Source organism: Struthio camelus, chromosome 1, assembly GCF_040807025.1.
Source record: "Struthio camelus isolate bStrCam1 chromosome 1, bStrCam1.hap1, whole genome shotgun sequence".
Classification (NCBI taxonomy): Eukaryota; Metazoa; Chordata; class Aves; order Struthioniformes; family Struthionidae; genus Struthio; species Struthio camelus.
In genome coordinates this window covers 135,248,121-135,265,524 of record NC_090942.1, presented here as the reverse complement: position 1 = coordinate 135,265,524, position 17,404 = coordinate 135,248,121, and the positions used below count along the sequence as shown (strand labels likewise).

The 17,404-nt window shown below is 40.2% G+C and overlaps 1 protein-coding gene across 1 annotated transcript; it reads left to right on the top strand.

The window, feature by feature from the left end:
- The first annotated feature begins 266 nt into the window (after positions 1–266).
- EIF2S3 (eukaryotic translation initiation factor 2 subunit gamma) lies at positions 267–15,176 on the top strand. The gene is made up of 12 exons (XM_068917566.1): positions 267–405; positions 2,521–2,584; positions 3,098–3,225; positions 3,354–3,475; positions 4,958–5,052; positions 6,544–6,702; positions 8,270–8,404; positions 9,150–9,244; positions 10,077–10,221; positions 10,376–10,545; positions 11,614–11,786; positions 14,661–15,176. Exons 1-12 carry the CDS (start codon positions 337–339, stop codon positions 14,722–14,724), a joined length of 1,419 nt encoding a protein of 472 aa, XP_068773667.1. The 5' UTR covers positions 267–336; the 3' UTR covers positions 14,725–15,176.
- The last annotated feature ends 2,228 nt before the right edge of the window (positions 15,177–17,404 follow it).

Below are 17,404 nucleotides of genomic sequence, written 5' to 3'. Positions count from 1 at the left end.
CCCGCTGCCCGCCACCCGCGCGCGCACGCGCACGGCCCCCGCCCGGCTCGCGGCGCTGGCGCACGCGGAGCGGCGCCTGCCGCAGGCCCGGTTGCATCACCCCGGCGCGAGGCAGACGCGGGGTCCTTCCCGGGGCTGCCCCGCCGCGCGCCTGAGCCGCTCCCGCCCCGCGGCGTGCCTGGCGGCGGCCCCGCGCCGCTCCGCGAGGCGGCGGCCCGAGCCGAGCGCCTCGGTACCGCCGGGCGGGCGGCGGGCGGGGCGCGGGCGGCGGCGGCGCCGAGCCCCGCCGGGGGTCAGGCGGCCGCCGCGGGCTCCTCGCTTCCTCTTCGGGCAAAGATGGCGGGGGATGAGGCGGGAGTGACTCTGGGGCAGCCGCACCTCTCCCGGCAGGACCTCGCCACCTTGGTGAGGGGGGCGCGGCGGCGGGCGGCGGGGCCGCCGGCACGCGGAGGCTGAAGGGATGCGGGCTCCCCCGCCCCCGGGCCGGGCGGCCGTTGGGGGCCGCCGGCTGGCAGGGCGGCGGGGCCGGGGAGGGGGCGCGGGGCCGGGCGGCGCTCCGGGCCGGCCGCGGGAGCCGGTCAGGCTGGGCGGGGCGGGCGGGATGGGGCCCCTGGCTCGCTGGAGCCGTGAGAGGAGAGCGGAGCTCGGTGGGCTTGCCTCCCGGCTCCCTCGGCAGGGGAGGCCTTCGTGTGGCGACGGTGGGGGACGTGCCGCGCCCTCCTCCTCAAAGGCTGCTTTGCCCGAAGGAGAATTGCGCTTTGGTTTTCTCTTCTCCGAGGGGGCTAGGCAGTTTGCTTGCCTGCGCCGTCTGGGTTGGTCTTTGTGTGCTCCGCAAAGACCACCAGGAAATCAGTCGCAGAGGGTCTCTCGCTGTGGTCGGCTCGCCGAATAGATGCCTAGCCGCGGCTGTCTCACTTTCTTCATGTACGCAGGCAGAGCCAGTCAGAAGTCCCACTGGTTGCTGTCTCCCTGGTTTTCAGCAAATTAGGGGTTATTTTTGTCTTTACAGTGTTAACGTTTCTGAGCACAGGAGTTTTCTCCGTGTTGTACGTAAGCATGTTGATACTCAGGAGTGAAGCATGTTAATTGTTTCAGAAGGTTCCTTTACTCGCTTCCTTTTCTGGTTGGCCTTGGTATTTGCCAACTGGAAAAAGAGCAGACGTGCTTAACTGGGAGGTCAGTATGAATTATGCTTAAGCCCTGTCCTGTATTAATTTCATTTGGCTGTTGAGTGCTCGCATTTGGCTGGAGCTTATAGCCAAACTTAACCTTATACTAGTCTTGAGGGAAAAAAATGCATACGTACGTAATTGTGTGCTGGGAGCAGCTCTGTTGATGACAGGTTTTGCGTCATGCGTATATGCATGTCATCCTACTATATAGTGCCGTCTGCAGGTCACGTCCCCCCTTCTGACTTCAGTAGATCTAGTCATGTTAAGTTGGGTGTACAAGAAGTATATATTCAAGCGCCTCTGTTAAATGAACAAAACTTGTTTATCTGTTGAACCTGAATACTAAGTTCATGTAATTCCTGAAAATAAGCTAAAATACAATGAGTGAAATTCATGAAAATGTAATGGGTAGAATGAACTTGCTCATTATAGGCCTGAACTTAGCCTTAACTGCATAAGATTGTATTTCATCACTGTGCACAGAATCTGTCTGTATGACAGTGTAGACAGTATATGATTCTGTGCCAATTAGTGTGTATGCACGTGTACTGTATGCATCTTCACAAAGTATTTGTGTGACGTCCTGCACTGAGAACTGTTCTGGCATTGTGGATCTTTGCTTGAACTCAGCAGCCCACCCACATGGACTCGGTGCAGGATCAGGCCTTCAGGCCTTGAAATTAACTGTGAACAATCTCAGAAATAGCGCAGAAGAACGTTTCAGTGGATTTCAATGTTTATCCAGTATTGGAACAAATAGCCTTAAAAGAAAAAAGCTGTCTTAGAGTTGTTAGGGTTGTTTTCTTTTTTTTTTTCCCCGCTAGTGAATGTATCTGTAAGTGTTCTGATTTGACACATGCTACCAGTAAGTTGTACTTACATGTTGATTGTGATGGACCATTCCTTTTGTGATAAACGTTTACTTTAAAAACAGAAGTACAATTGCTCATTTCACGCATGGAAAATTAATATGAATTTGTCTGTTTTGTATGACAAGTTTTGGGGGAGTTGCTTTTGGTTTTAGTTTTCTGTTTTGTTGTTTATTTATTATTTACTTATTATTTATTTTTATTCATTTTTTCGTTGTATTGTTTATTTATTTATTATTTATTTATTTTTACTTCCGTCCTTCCTTAATGCTTTGTGACCTATATTGGTTGTAGGGTTTTGTTCCCTTGTGTCCTGCTTCACATATTTAGAATAATAGAATTCATATCTAGAATTATTTTAATTAGCTTAGTTGGATTTTGCTTCGTAGAATTAATAAATAATTTTTAATAAGACGCACATAGTACTCTTTAAGCGTTTAAATACAAAGTGAATAAATTGTAAAGTCTTCTTCATACAGGATGTTACCAAGCTGACACCTCTCTCACCAGAAGTCATCAGCAGACAAGCCACAATTAATATAGGTAAAAAATAAATGTCTAAAAAAGAGGGGGGCCTTACTGTGACTCTGGTGCTCATGCATTAGCATATGGTACCTATGTGACAGAATTTTTAAAATGTTCTTATTGAAGCAGACAGTAATACAGATATAAACATAGTTCCTAGACATAGTGTTTGCATTTTAAATGTTATCAAGAAACGGAAAACTTGTGAGACCCTTTTACCTTGAAAATCACTGTGGTTTTTTGCAAGAATATTATATTGAAGGATGGTTGGGGGGTAATTGGGGAGTAATATTGTATCTTAAAATTGGACAGTAAAATGAGTTACATGAAAATGCAAAGATTTATCTGTTTAGAGCTTATCTTAGGATTTTATTTGTTTGAACAAAAATGATGAAGGAATCCATTTGTGCTTCTGAAGGGAGCTCTGGACCTGCTGGCTCCAGAGGGTTTGGGGCAGTAGCATACCGTGTAATGGAACGTTATACAAATTAAACAGCTGTTTACTCACACACATTTGCTTTTAAAACATAGGTACAATTGGCCACGTAGCCCATGGAAAGTCGACAGTAGTCAAAGCTATATCTGGAGTTCATACTGTCAGATTTAAAAATGAACTGGAAAGAAATATCACAATCAAGCTGGGTTATGCTAATGCCAAGGTGAGTCATTACAATGAACCTAGCACTTATGTTCAATTTGACTTACTAATGTATTTGACGTTGGACATAAGCTTGTAACAGGCTTTTGATTCATTAAACTTCTTCTAATTTTTAAAAAATACTTACAGATTTACAAGCTGGATGACCCAAGCTGTTCCCGACCAGAGTGTTACCGATCTTGTGGAAGTAGCACCCCAGATGAGTTCCCTACAGATATTCCTGGCACCAAAGGGAATTTTAAACTAGTCAGGTAACTGCTGTAAAATGGAAGATACAAACTGTGTTTTGCTTGTTTGTGCTTCCCTTCTTGTGACTGAAAATAGTCCGGATTGAGCTGCAAGGTGAATGAATGGTTCTGGTAGACCACATGCTCTTGCAGGCTGTAAGTGGGGTACCCCTAACCTCTAAGGTATCATTTAAACTGCCTTTTTTTTTTTTTTTTTGTTAAATATTAGTGATGGTGCACAATCCAGGGAAAAGCATAGCAGTATTTTCTGTCCTTGGTTATTTTTTAAGACTATTTAGTAATTTTTTTTTTCTGCTCTTATTCTAAGTACATTTTAAAGCCACCAGTAAGAACTACTGTGAACCCCACAAATCCATTTTTGAAAATCCTTTTTGGAGTGTAATCTTCAAAGACTTTTCCGCTTGTAGGAAGAAAAAGTGCAACAGAGTTCTTAAAATGGATCTATGAGACCTTGATGCTTATCATGAGATCAGGCCTGTAACTAGGGGTCAGGCATCCTTTATTTACTTCGTTTCTAATAAAGCATAGCTGCAAGCATCGTCTCCACAGCAGTTTTGTTGGTCTTTGCAGTAACTGATTGTTCAAATGGGACTAGTCACAAAGGCAGTGATTGATTGTTCAAATGGGACTAGTCACAAAGGCAGTTGTACAACAAGACTCCTAGTTTGTGCTTATGTGTAAAATACTGTTACTGCTGTAATCACGTATTTCCTTCCTTTCCTCAGATTCCCAGTAGGACATTTGTTCTAACAGTTTTTGGTGGAGTGTGAGAGTTATGCAGCCATTGTTAAACTATCGCTTAAAGCTTTGGATTCTTTCACTTACTGTTCGTTTGCTAATTGTACATTTTTAACCTTGCCAGCTAGCAGCAAGTCAGTTCCTTGCTTTTTGGTGGCACGCTACCAAGAAACAAGGATTCTTGGTGAATGTAGTTCATACAAGAATGTAGTGCCTCAATTATTACAGGCTGCACAGTAGAATTGTGAGATTGGAACTAACACCTGTAATGTTGTCAGTGTACATACTTCTTAGAAGTGAAGTGCAATTGTAACTATGTAATTAAAGGCACACATTTTCGAGAATGGGAGACATCTTTTAAAACGCGTAAGAGAAATCAAGTACAATATGCTATATCCTGTGTATGTGGGTTTTTTAAAATCTGGTACGTGTAAACTAGGTCTGACTTATGTAAATCTGTGAAATATTAAAGCCATACCTAGTATGAAGATACAGCATTGAATCTTAAAACTCAGAAAAAATATTCAGTAGCTGATTCTGTAGTCTTTGTTTTTATGAAAATACTTACAATTTTCACTTCTCAGCATCTCTGTTGAAGCGTTCATTTCTTTTGTGTTTGCTATATGTTCTTTCTTTTTTTAAGGATGGTTTTTAACCTTTGTGTCTACTTAGCGTTCATGTGAACCAGTCACAGAAATTGTTGATAATTGGCTTTTGGATTTCTTTCTACCTTCCTTGTACCTACAGGCACGTCTCTTTTGTGGATTGCCCTGGCCATGATATTTTGATGGCTACTATGTTGAACGGTGCAGCAGTGATGGACGCAGCTTTGCTGTTGATAGGTAATGATGGGTACACAAACACGGAGCTTTACTTTTTTAATATCATGAAACTACTTTATACAGATTTAGGGAGCAGTGTGGGAGTGATTAGTTTAAAAATGTGGGCGTTGTTGAGATGTATTTAGAAGAGCTTGAGCAGTGCTACGAAAAAAGTACCCCAACATATACATATGTATTACTTTAATACAACTAAAACATGGTCATTAGTCTGGTAATCATCGCAGTTGATAGGTTGGTAGGTTAAAATGAAACCTTGTAGTAGTGTAGTATGGTAAAACTTATATTATTTCATGGAAATACATTTGGCTGCAGGTATATTTTGCATTTCTTAGAAGTTTCAGTTTGCTTTAAATACGTAGCCTTAGCCACGCAGGAGAGTCAAAATACAAATGGTAAACCCAGCTGAATGTGGACAGAACAAGGTACATGAGATATATACTGATTTAGAAAAGTCTTGTTCTGATTTTCAAACAACGGGAAGTGAGTAAAATCCATTTTCATACATCTGTAGAACGGTATAGTGCTCTGCAGTGATAAAGAGTGATTGTGTTTTCTGGACAGGGTGTGCCAACAGACGAGAACAACATCTTTAGATACTGCAGTTTAAATAGTCAGAGGTAGCCTGATAAGCTGTCATGCCTCCTGCCTTTTTAGAGCTAGAACATGTGAGTGAGCTCGAACGTCATAACGAACACCTCAGGCCAAACATGGCTTCTCTGGTACCTGGAATCCAAGCCACACTGATAATTGCCCTCTTCACATGCTTCATGTATTTATCATCTGTCGTGCAGTTGGGAGGTCTTGGCATTTTTATCGCTTTGGTGATAAGAAAACACTAAAGCGTCTTAAGATTTTTTTGAAAGGTCAATTACGTTATGGTCAGTTCTCAGCTGTCTAGGGACCTAAGGGATGGAATGATTCAAGGTGACACAAGTTAGCTGTCCAGTACCTTTCGAAATTTTAAATGTATGTTTCTGCTGGGAGCGAGTAGAATGGGGACCACTGCAGTACCATCTCCATGGTGCCCAGTGACAGGACAAGAGGCAACGGGTACAAACTGAAACACAGAAAGTTCCATCTGAGCCTGAGGAAAAACTTCTTTGCTGTGAGGGTGACAGAGCACTGGCACAGGTTGCCCAGAGAGGTTGTGGAGTCTCCTTCGCCGGAGAGATTCAAAACCCGCCTGGATGCGATCCTGGGAAATATGCTCTAAAGACCCTGCAAGAGCAGAGGGGTTGGACTAGATGATCTCCAGAGGTCCCTTCCAACCTCGGCGATTCTGTGATCTCCTCTGTCATGCGTTGTGTGGATACCAAAGCCAGCAGTCCTTGGAAAGAAGTAGATGACTGCTAGCTCGGGTGTCTCATATATAGGTTAACGAGAGATGACTGTAGTATTTTTATAAAGGCACGGTGGAAAGTGCAGGGGCCCTCACCAGGGGATTTGTGTATCTTTATAGTTTCTGTATTGCAGTCACTTTTCTTCTTTCAGCTGGTAATGAGTCATGCCCTCAGCCCCAGACCTCAGAACATCTAGCTGCTATAGAAATCATGAAACTGAAGCACATCTTGATTCTACAAAATAAGATTGATTTGGTAAAGGAGAGCCAGGCTAAAGAACAGTATGAACAGATTCTTGCATTTGTACAAGGTAAGTTTTCAACAGCAGAAACTGTCAGTGATGGAAGTTCTCCAGTGTTGGGACATGGTGTTTTTCTACACGTCCAGAAGAGTTTCTCTTACTTGGATTACACTGGTGTATGTAGTCTGGTAATTCAAAAAATAGACTGTTGAAATCATGCTTCTTCCCTGTTCCAGACTGCTTAAATACAGTAATGTTATTGATGTAAAGCTAATAGCAATAACTAATTGTCTAGCAGATTTCACAGAACTTGTTTTCTTCTTCGTAGCCCTCTTTGTTTCTGCATAGAGAGTGCACTGTGATTTTATTGCAATGTAGGGGAGAATGAAGCAGCAATGTTATGATAACCTTGTAGGTATAAGTGGGTTTTTTTAATCCACTGACAAAAAGTCGATCTGTCATCTCTTGCTCTAAGTCCAGTTCAAGCAGTGTTATCATACTCATTCCAGCAGTTACCCACACCAGCCATAGAGTTCTGTTCAACTTTGTTCTCTTTCCTTGAGTTTCATCTTTTGCAGGAGCTTCCACTGTTTTCCCTGCTTATCTGATTTAGCAGGAGCAGGTAAAAAGCTATGTGGCTAAGTTATCACCATCAAAAGTTGCCAATGGGTCTGTCCTTTCTTTTTTTAGACTTGATACCTTGCACGAGAAGCTGCTCGTAACAGCTGTGTTGAGGTGGCTTGGTGCATAAATTTGGAGTTCTTTTCTGAGACCTGGAGTTATGAGATCTAAATAAAACTAATAATATTTAGCAAGTCTTGGTAATTAAATTCATCCTATCAAATTAAGATTTCTCTAAAACATATGTTTGTATTGCAAAGCTTAGAAAAGGTCATCATTAAAGCAAGGTAGGAATTCTGGGTCTGCACAATGAAATCTGACCGTGAAATCAACACATCAAATATTTTAAGTACCTGATTTCTCTTAGGAAATATAAGTTATGGCTCAGCTGTGTGCCTTGAAACAAGCAGTTAGGATCATTTCTCATTTTTAAATGGTTAACCAAAGAGGTATTTCTGTTTATACCTTCAGAAAGTGACAGAATTTTGTGCTGGAAGGCAATGTAATTAAATTATAAAGTGCTAGTCAGCATAGGGTTACACATTCAAATTAGAGGCTTCGCTTTCATGATGCGCTTTACTGTGATTTTATCCAGTGCATGTATGTTTTACAACTCTTCTGGTGCAGAGCTCCCTAATGTATCCATTGGGAATTAAATGGCTCAAGTAATCCTCTGAACTCACTTCGTACTATTCCCGATCACCAAGTAAGAGGCGAATTCTCTCTCAGAGCAGAAAATTATTTTTCACAGCTTTTTAGAGAGCAGCTGTATGACTTCTGTATGCAATCACCCAGAGGCAACACGCGGGTTGTTTCCGACTGCCTTGAAAACTAGGTCTGGATGGCTTTTGAGCTGATATGGTGAAGGGAAGGGTGGTGGTCGATATTTCTTGTTTTGGGCAATAGGTATAAATTGTCTTGAACTTCATTAGTGCTCTTAAAAATGACGGAACTCTTGATTATGTTTCTACAAATATTGTATTAAGGCTGGATACTGAACTCAGTTTTGTTTTAGGTACAGTTGCAGAAGGAGCTCCAATTATTCCAATCTCTGCACAGTTGAAATACAACATTGAGGTAGTTTGTGAGTATATAGTGAAGAAGATTCCAGTTCCTTTGCGAGACTTCACATCCGAACCAAGGCTTATTGGTAAGCAAATGGTTATGTCTTTGTTCTGTGGCTCATCTTTTGCTACGTCTATATAAACGTCAAGCAGCATGTTGCTGAGTGCTCTGAAAAGAGGCAAGGTTAGGAGGAGTGTTCAGTGCAGCCTCAGTTCAAAACTTGCCTATTTCCTGAGAGCTTCTGTATTGTTCAGAAGCTTAAATTAACAGATGTGGTTATCTTCATTTGGGATACTTACTGTTTTGTGTGTAAATTCTATGTGCACAAAGTGCAATAAAGTGCAATGAAGATGAGAAACAGGCCTTAAATCAAATTTAAAGTCATAGCAACTAGAGGCATATTTTTAACAAAGTACTGACAAACAGTTATATAAGCAAATGAAATTATTTCAACAGGTCGTATAGGTAGGCTAGCCTGTTTCATTAAGAAGTCATGTCTCCTGAGCACGATTGTCAAAGTCTCAGTTTTTGTCTAGCATATTTTAAAAACCAGTTCCACCACAATAAATCAAAAGCAAAAATTTTTACACAAATCACGGGAGCCCGCAAGCTCATGTGTTCATAACACATACCAATTCATTATGTTAGAACAAGGTTACAAAGAAACTGAAATTGTGATTGAAGGTTTTTTGGTTTTTTGGGTTTTTTTTTTAATGTAGTTGATTGTGGCTTTCTCTTTTAGGTAGTGATATAAGTTTTTGAAGAAAGATACTAATTCTTTAAAAACCTGCTCTTAAATATAAACTTGATTACGATTTGATTCCTTTCAGTAATTAGATCTTTTGATGTCAACAAGCCTGGCTGTGAGGTTGATGACCTGAAGGGGGGCGTAGCTGGTGGCAGTATTCTCAAGGGTGTTTTGAAGGTAATGTTTTCTTCCTCCTCTCAGGAGATACTGTAGTGATGGTACTGAGTAGAGTTTTTGCGTGCCTGGTCCAAAATGAATCTATAAAATTGAAATTTGTGGTTGATATTCTTTTTAAACTAGAACATAGTTAGGTGGCAGCTATCCTGTCTGTCTATGGCTTGTTACTTTCCTATTTTAAAATATAGGAACAAGAAACACTGGTCTTTATTTCTATATTCTTTTCTTTTTTGATATATTTTTGTTTCAGTAGTCTTAACTTTTGCTACTACCAATACCCCTTTTCATTGCTTACAAAAACTGAGGGAGCTAATTCTTTTTTGTCTTACCACTTCTATTTGATAAATCATTTTGAAAAAAATAAAAGAATTTTAAAGGTACTTCTGTTATACTGGAAAGCAAACTTCATCTTTGAATGCTTATACAACTCTCATTTTCTTTGCCTTACGGTTTATTGATGCCGGTCAATTACAGTGATCAATTTAGATGTATTTTTTCTCAGTGCTGTAACGTTTCTGAGTGAAATGTCAATGTCATTAAAAAAATAAATTTAAGCTAGAATTTAGGTGTAGGAATGATCACTCATAAAGGTCCTTTACTAAGGCAGCTATTTGGAAGAAAAGTAATTGTGTTTCATAGTTACAGAGCTTTTCAGTATTCTTCAGTTTTCAGTAAACAGTGCAACAGAAGTTTAGAAGTTCTACATTAGCCCAGAACCAAGGACCTGTATAAATAGTAGGTCTTGGAAAAACTGGGTCTCATCTGTGATGAGCAGTTAGCTTTATGTTCCTGTGAAACACCCGGTTAACTACTTTTTCACCTTTGTAATTAGGTGGGTCAGGAAATTGAGGTCCGGCCTGGTATCGTGTCGAAGGACAGTGAAGGAAAACTGATGTGCAAGCCAATCTTTTCCAAAATTGTATCACTTTTTGCAGAGCACAATGATCTCCAATATGCTGCTCCAGGAGGCCTTATAGGTAAGACTATTCTTTTACGAAAAAGTATTTTGGAAGTGCTGTCCAGGTAACAGGGAATTGTCAATGTATTCTCAATTTGTTGTTTTGAGATCTCCTTCAAATATAAATGTGGCAGCTACCTTTCAGTTATTCTTTGTGACTTCTTATGTTTTAGGTGTCGGAACTAAGATTGATCCAACTTTGTGTCGGGCTGACCGAATGGTAGGGCAAGTTCTTGGCGCAGTTGGCGCACTGCCTGAAATATTTACAGAGCTAGAAATTTCCTATTTCTTGCTAAGGCGATTATTAGGTGTGCGCACTGAAGGAGACAAGAAAGCTGCAAAGGTCTGTACCCATTTTTAGAAAGACAGTACTGTGGTATCTTTTTCCAATTTCTCTTATTCATTAATTCTTTGTGCTAAGTTTTGTTAGCATGTACGTTTTTCTGGTCTGTATAGTAATTTTGTCTCTCTGTTAATATATGCTTATGTCACTGAAGTAACTGGCCTCTGCTTATTTAATATTAGAGAGGAATGCTTTTCAGAGGAGTAGTAATTCATATCAGGATTGTTTAAAGTACTGTAGAGTATTTACACATCATAAAGTTAAGTGTACTAAACGTATTGGTAGTTATTTTTCTTTGCTGTCAGCCTATTTGTGCAATAACTAGTTTTACAAGCATGTTGGTTGACTGCCTGCTTATGTGCTTCTTGTAGATCCTCTCTCTTAAGAACTCTTTACACCTAAATATTTCTGAAATGCTGCAGTTCAAAAGAAACTGTGAACTTGATGCACAGCAGTCGTTTGTTCCATGGTCCACTTTCCACAGAAGATCAAAATAAAACATCATAGCATTTATTGTTAGCATTAAAATCTTAAAAACTGCTTCATGCAGGGGTAAATCGTTTTCACCCTCTTTTTCTCCTCTGTGAAGTGTTCTGTTTTGAGAAGTTGTCTTGATTTATGTAGGCTTAAGGGAAATGAGAACATCAGAATTATGTAGAATGGTAACATATTCCAGTTTGTAGCAATATCTGAGCCAATGTTTTTACTACTAATAAACTAGGTACAGTTCTGTTTGTTTTATAGAAAATGGCACAATGTACTTTCTTGGGATTTCTCTGCAATAAGAGCCTGCAGTACTAAATGGATGACACGTTTACATATTTGTGCTTTCAGAAGAGTGAAAATATAACCTTCCTCCACTGGCACTGTTTTGCATGGTTTATGTGGGGGATAATTATAGTTTTTGAATCCTTCAGCTATGATACTTTTTTTGGTCATTAGGTAATGGGAGATACTATCATCTCTGGTATTTTTTTTCATTAGAGGCATTTTGTTGCTAAACAGTGCTGACTTAATGTGAGCAGTTTTTAAAGCCTAGGCTTCAGAATTTTCTGTGTCTTATTTCAGGTGCAAAAATTATCAAAGAATGAAGTTTTAATGGTAAACATAGGATCTTTATCTACTGGAGGGAGAGTCAGTGCAGTAAAGGCTGATTTGGGGAAGATTGTGCTAACTAACCCTGTATGTACAGAAGTGGGAGAAAAAATTGCCCTGAGTCGAAGAGTTGAGAAACACTGGCGGTAAGTTGACGCTAGATTGGTAGAAGGCCTGATTATTATGTCATCGCCTAAAGAAGTGTGTGAATCTGATTTTACTCTAGCTTATGTAAATGTGTGCCTTTTGTTAAAATTTCTGTAGATTGTTCTAACTTGTTGATACTTTTTTTAATGCAATGCTTCATGCTATTTCTAGCCTCTTTTAAAGAAGCGTTATAACGAAGTTGACTTTCTGTTATTTAACACACAAGGAAACACCTGATGTTCATGGTTTTGTTGCCAAAACAGCCATGCTGTAATTGAGATAACAGTAGGCAGTCTTGACAACGGTTTGAAAGTTCAAGTAACATTAAGCCAAAACCTGTCATCATACACCCAAGTCAGTGGTATTCAGCCTGTGGGGCTCTACGTGACTTTTAGTGAAACATAAAGTAATAGTAGGGGAATGGAGGAGGGACATTCCAAGATTCAAGTATTTTATGTACTGTGAGCAGAGGGGAAAGAAACAAGTATCAATTGTATTGATTCATGTAAATCATAAGTATAGAATGGCTGACTGCACACAGGCATCTGGTAGCTGAAGATGGTGAGCAGATCTGATTGATTCATTTTAGACTTAGTGCCATACTTCTTTTCTAGATGACTACGTATACTGTACTTGTTCTGTGTTCCGTAAGGCTACGTGTATAGCACAGGAACACACGTGTTATTTAGATTCCTTGCTCCTATGCAGCACGCTTGGTGTGAGGGAAAGCATAAGGAAACATAACCATCCATCTCAGAAGTCACAGAATAGTTGGGGTTGGAAGGCACCCCTGGAGATCATCTGGTCCAACCCCCTTGCTCAAGCAGGGTCAGTTAGAGCAGCTTGCCTAGGACCATGTCCGGTTGGGTTTTGAGTATCTCCAAGGTTGGAGACTCCACAGCCTCTTAGGGCAACATGTTCCAGGGCTGAACGCTCACAGTGAGGAATTGTTTTCTTATGTTCAAATGGAGTTAGCTGTATTTCAGTTTGGGCCTGTTCCTTCTTGTCCTGTTGCTGAGCACCACTGAGAAGAATCTGGCCCCATCCTCTTGACACCCTCCCAGAGCACCACTGAGAAGAATCTGGCCCCATCCTCTTGACACCCTCCCATCAGATATTTATAAACATTGTTAAGATTCCCCCTGATACTTCTCCAGGCTGAGCTGTCTCCCAGCTCTTTCAGCCTCTCCTTATATGAGAGATGCTCCAGGCCTTAGTCACCTTTGTGGCTCTTCACTGGACTTGATCCAGTAAATCCATGTCTGTCTTGTAACTGAGAGGCCCAGCACTGGACCCAGCACTCCAGATGTGGCCTCACCAGGGCTGAGTAGAGGGGAGAGATCCCCTCCCTCGACCTGCTGGCAGTGCTCTGCCTGATGCAGCTCAGGATGCCATTGGCCTTCTGCCATGAGGGCAACACTGCTGGCTTATGGTCAGCTTGTTAATTAGGACCCTCAGGGTCCTCCTCCGCAGAGCTGTTCTCCAGCCAGTTAGCCCCCAGCCTGTACTGGGGTTATTCTTCCCCAGGTGTGGGACTTTGCACTTCCCTTTGAACTTCATGAGATTCCTGTCTGCCCGTTTCTTCAGCCTATCACGGTCCTTAATGTGTGAAGAACCACCAAGTTTTAAATATCTTATCCATGGGCGAGTGTTTCTTTTTCAGATCAACAGGAAAGCATACCTGAGAATTTCACGCCTCTGTCTCAGAGCTAGCTGACATATTAAGGAAGAGGCTATTCCTGAAAAGCCAAGGAAAAAGATAACACATCTTGAACAGGCCAAAAAAAAAAAAAAAGATTAGGACCCAAATTAAATTGGGGAAACCAGAAGGAAGAGGAGAAATTATTTGTATTGGAAACAGTGCTTTTTTTCAAACCATAGACTGACAGCCTATATGGTTTTTAGTTTGAGTTTTGTTGCAAGGTGTCTTGCATCTTTATTTTCTGCTCTCAAAACCTGACCTAATTTTGCCCAAAACCTGCCTGTCTCTGGAATACAGGTTGGGCAAGTAATGGCAACCTGATATAAAGATTGTCTTAGTAAAACGTTGCTATCTATGCTGTATTAGAAGAGTAACATAAAGAAACAAAGTTGAGAGAAGGGAAGGGAAGCAGACTGAGAAGAATAGCGTGATAAAGTCCAGTTGGAATGAAGATAGCATATAGCCGGTGTTGTGAAAGGGAACTTGTAATCTCAGGGAATGGAGTACTGAAATGACGAGAAAAACAAGTGAGAAAGCAAGCAGAGAACAAGAGGAATAAAATAGAAAATAAATATATAGAAGCACAGAGGTTAAACAGCAAATGGCCAAACAAACGAGATTACAGTAGTTAGGCCAAGGAACAGTGAATTCAAGGAGACAAGTTATAAGCTATGGATATTATCCTCAAAAAAATGGGAAATACTGGGTTACTATACTCTTTTTTTTTTTTTTTAATTGACAGACTGATCTCCAGAGACAGCCTCTATTGCCTAGCAAATTAAACTTAGACACACACTTGGTTGCTGTGCATCTGCTTGTGGAAACTGCAAGTTTTTTTTAGAGGCAATTGTATTAATAGTATGGACTGTCTGTCTACTGATTGTGGAAACAGACATAGGCTTAATTTTAAAAAGTACTGGCTTTTGTTTTTGGGGTTTTTTTTGAGGTTTATGGTCTATAAAAGGAGAGGAGGGCCTTGATATTACTGAATATAAATAGCAGAGCAGAATATATGCATGTTCTTTCCCTCATCCTTTATTCTGCGTTTCCAGTAGCTGCTCTTCTAAAAGTTTTAAGAACTGAAGGCATAAGAGTGACAGAAGAACGTTGATTTATTTTGGTTGTTTGTAACTACTATGAAAAGTAATAGAAACTGTTTTTCGTTTTGCAGTTTAATTGGTTGGGGTCAAATCAGAAGAGGAGTGACAATCAAGCCAACTGTTGATGACGACTGAAGAACGAAAATGAGTGCTTCATTTTTAAAGATGAAGTGCCTATTTCTATTTTGGGGGGTATATTTTCACAGTGGAATTGGAAGCTGTGCAAACATTATCTTTGAGTTGTATGGCTTCCTTGTGCATTTTATTGAATTTTACCCTCTTAATAAAATACTAGTCACTATCACCATTAAAAGTGTAAAAGAAGTGGCGTAGAAGTGGGTTCAATTATCCTCATTTTGGTAGAAATTAATTGTACATGTCTCATGGCTTGTCTAATTTATGTTATTTTGTGTTTGAGACATGTCTGTTTCAGTCCAGCCAGCCCCAGTGTAACACACAAACCAGAAATCTGATATTGAAATAAAGTATTGCTTATTTTTCATTAATTCCTACAATTTTTTGAGTAACAAAAGACTGCAGTGATTGTTCAACCAGTACAAAAATTAAAAACAAACAAACTCTTTGAAGACTAGTACCCTTTTTGCACAACATCCTGTTTTGTTTAGATGTGTATGGTTCTGACTTTGGGACTCTGGCTGTATTACCCTTTGTAACTAGGATGGCAATGTTGACTGACTTCTTAAAGTTGTCACTTACAATATTAACAAGGGCTTTGGATAAAACCACAAAGAAGAAATACAAGTAAACTGAATCTGAACTGGCAGTACTGTTTTTGATCTTATTTTAGAATGGGTGTACAAAAAGAACACCTTTCATTTGAAAGGTAGCTGTCGTTTGTCATCGTGGAGCTGTGTGGGTGACCTGACAGATCTTTATTCTGGAGTAAATTGCTTATTTTAAACTTATATTAGGCTATTGAGCAAACACTAGCTATGATCTTGAATTTAAAATATCTGGAAAAGGCTGTTGAAGGGAACAACTTTGGACAATCAGAAAAATCAGAGTGAAATGAGGGGTTAAAAACTGTGTAAAAACACTTCGGCTTAGTTAGCTTGGATCACATTCCTGAGGAGAAAACGCGTAATAAAGTTGTTTTAAGGTTCTGATACTTTCATCCATTTAGGTTTAACTTTTTCATTGGTACTGCTGTACATAGTTCTGGGTATTTTACATAATAGACTATTTAGCAAGTCATACTACTTTTCAAAGTTTTATAGAGGAAAATACTATGTTTATCTTCAAAGTCTGGTTTGTTCAACATCTTCAAGGGGGTAGTAAGGGTAAATGTTGTTTCACTAGTTAAAAAGATGAATGACTGCGTGGAAGGAGTTTGGTTTTGTTCCTGGTTTTGCGTTATATTTTGTGCTGCCTTATTCCAAATATTCTACATTCTTGTACTCGGTTTCTCCATTTGTAAAGTATGAGATGTACATAGGAAGCACACCACTTTGCACCATAACAGAGCACATAGGGACAGTTTAAGAATAAATGTATTATGTACTGATTTGTGTATATACACCCACTGTGCATTCACTGACTATACAGATAAAATCGTGATCTTGCTGCGATTTAGATGAACAAGGGTAGAGGAAGAGAGATGCAAAACTAAAGAAGGTAAAAAATGACTTAGATTTTCTTGGCCAGGATGAAAGCAGCAACAGATGACTTGCATACTCAGACACTTTACCAAGGATGCTTTTTATAGGAGGAGGGGTGTGTGGGTTTAACTGTTTATAGGTCAGATTTTTTTACTTGAACATAGGTGCGTAGTCCCATTTCAAAGGGGTTGGATAGTCAAGATATATTGTGGAATTGGCAGCCATCACACTTGCTATGTTCTGGAGCAGTGGCTGGAAGTCAGGCAGGATATAATAGAGCACCTCAGATGGTACCAGGTACCTATATTTAGGTAACTGAATCTCTTCCAATAATTTGTCCGAAATGCTTTGGTAATTGGTTTTAGTAGGGTACTGGAATAGTTGTACCTTTTCACTATGGGGAGAAAAGTATCAAGAGGAGATCACCTCCTTCAACATCTGTTAAAAGATTCTTCCAGTATTCGAGAAATCTGTGGTACTAGTTTAACTTAACTAAACAGCCCGGTTTTGTCAACCTGTAATGGGTTCTGTATTCAAGAGAGGTATTGGTCATCTCTCATTCTGAGGACTTCAGTAACACTGTTTTTACGATATAGCTCAAATCAAACAGGCAGCTTCAGAAACTGAGTACCCCATTATGTTTACCCATATCGCAAATAGTATGCTGCCCTGCAAACCGCTCTCAGCTAAAATTTGGGTTGGCTAAATGGTTTAAGAAATCAGATTTTAAGCAAGCAAAGGTGGACAACATTTAAAACTGTTTCTCTGCTTGTGCTAGCTTTCTGTGAGTTCCAAAGGGATGACTTCTTGTTTCACTTGGTTTTATGCACAGAAATAAGGTTATTTTTAATAAAAATGGATGCTGGTTTCCTATTTTTTTTTCATGGAAGTGAAGTCAAGTTTAAAACTGAACAGAAAATATGGGAGGAAAGAAAGATTGCTCTCCAGAGCCTCCAAGCAACCGCCAACCTGGAGAGGCTCTTCAGCTCTGTGACGTATACCTTAGTCTTTGTGGCTGGAGATTGTCCAAGGTCAGTTTTTCCATTGCATAAGGTCCTCTAGTGTTTTTAATTTATTTATTTAATATTTCTGTGTTTATTTAATATTTCTGTGAGACTGTGTTTATTCCTCTTTCTTTTCTCCCTACCCTTTCTCCCATCAGCTTTCTCCTTTGTGGAAAAGAAAGGTGAAAGTGA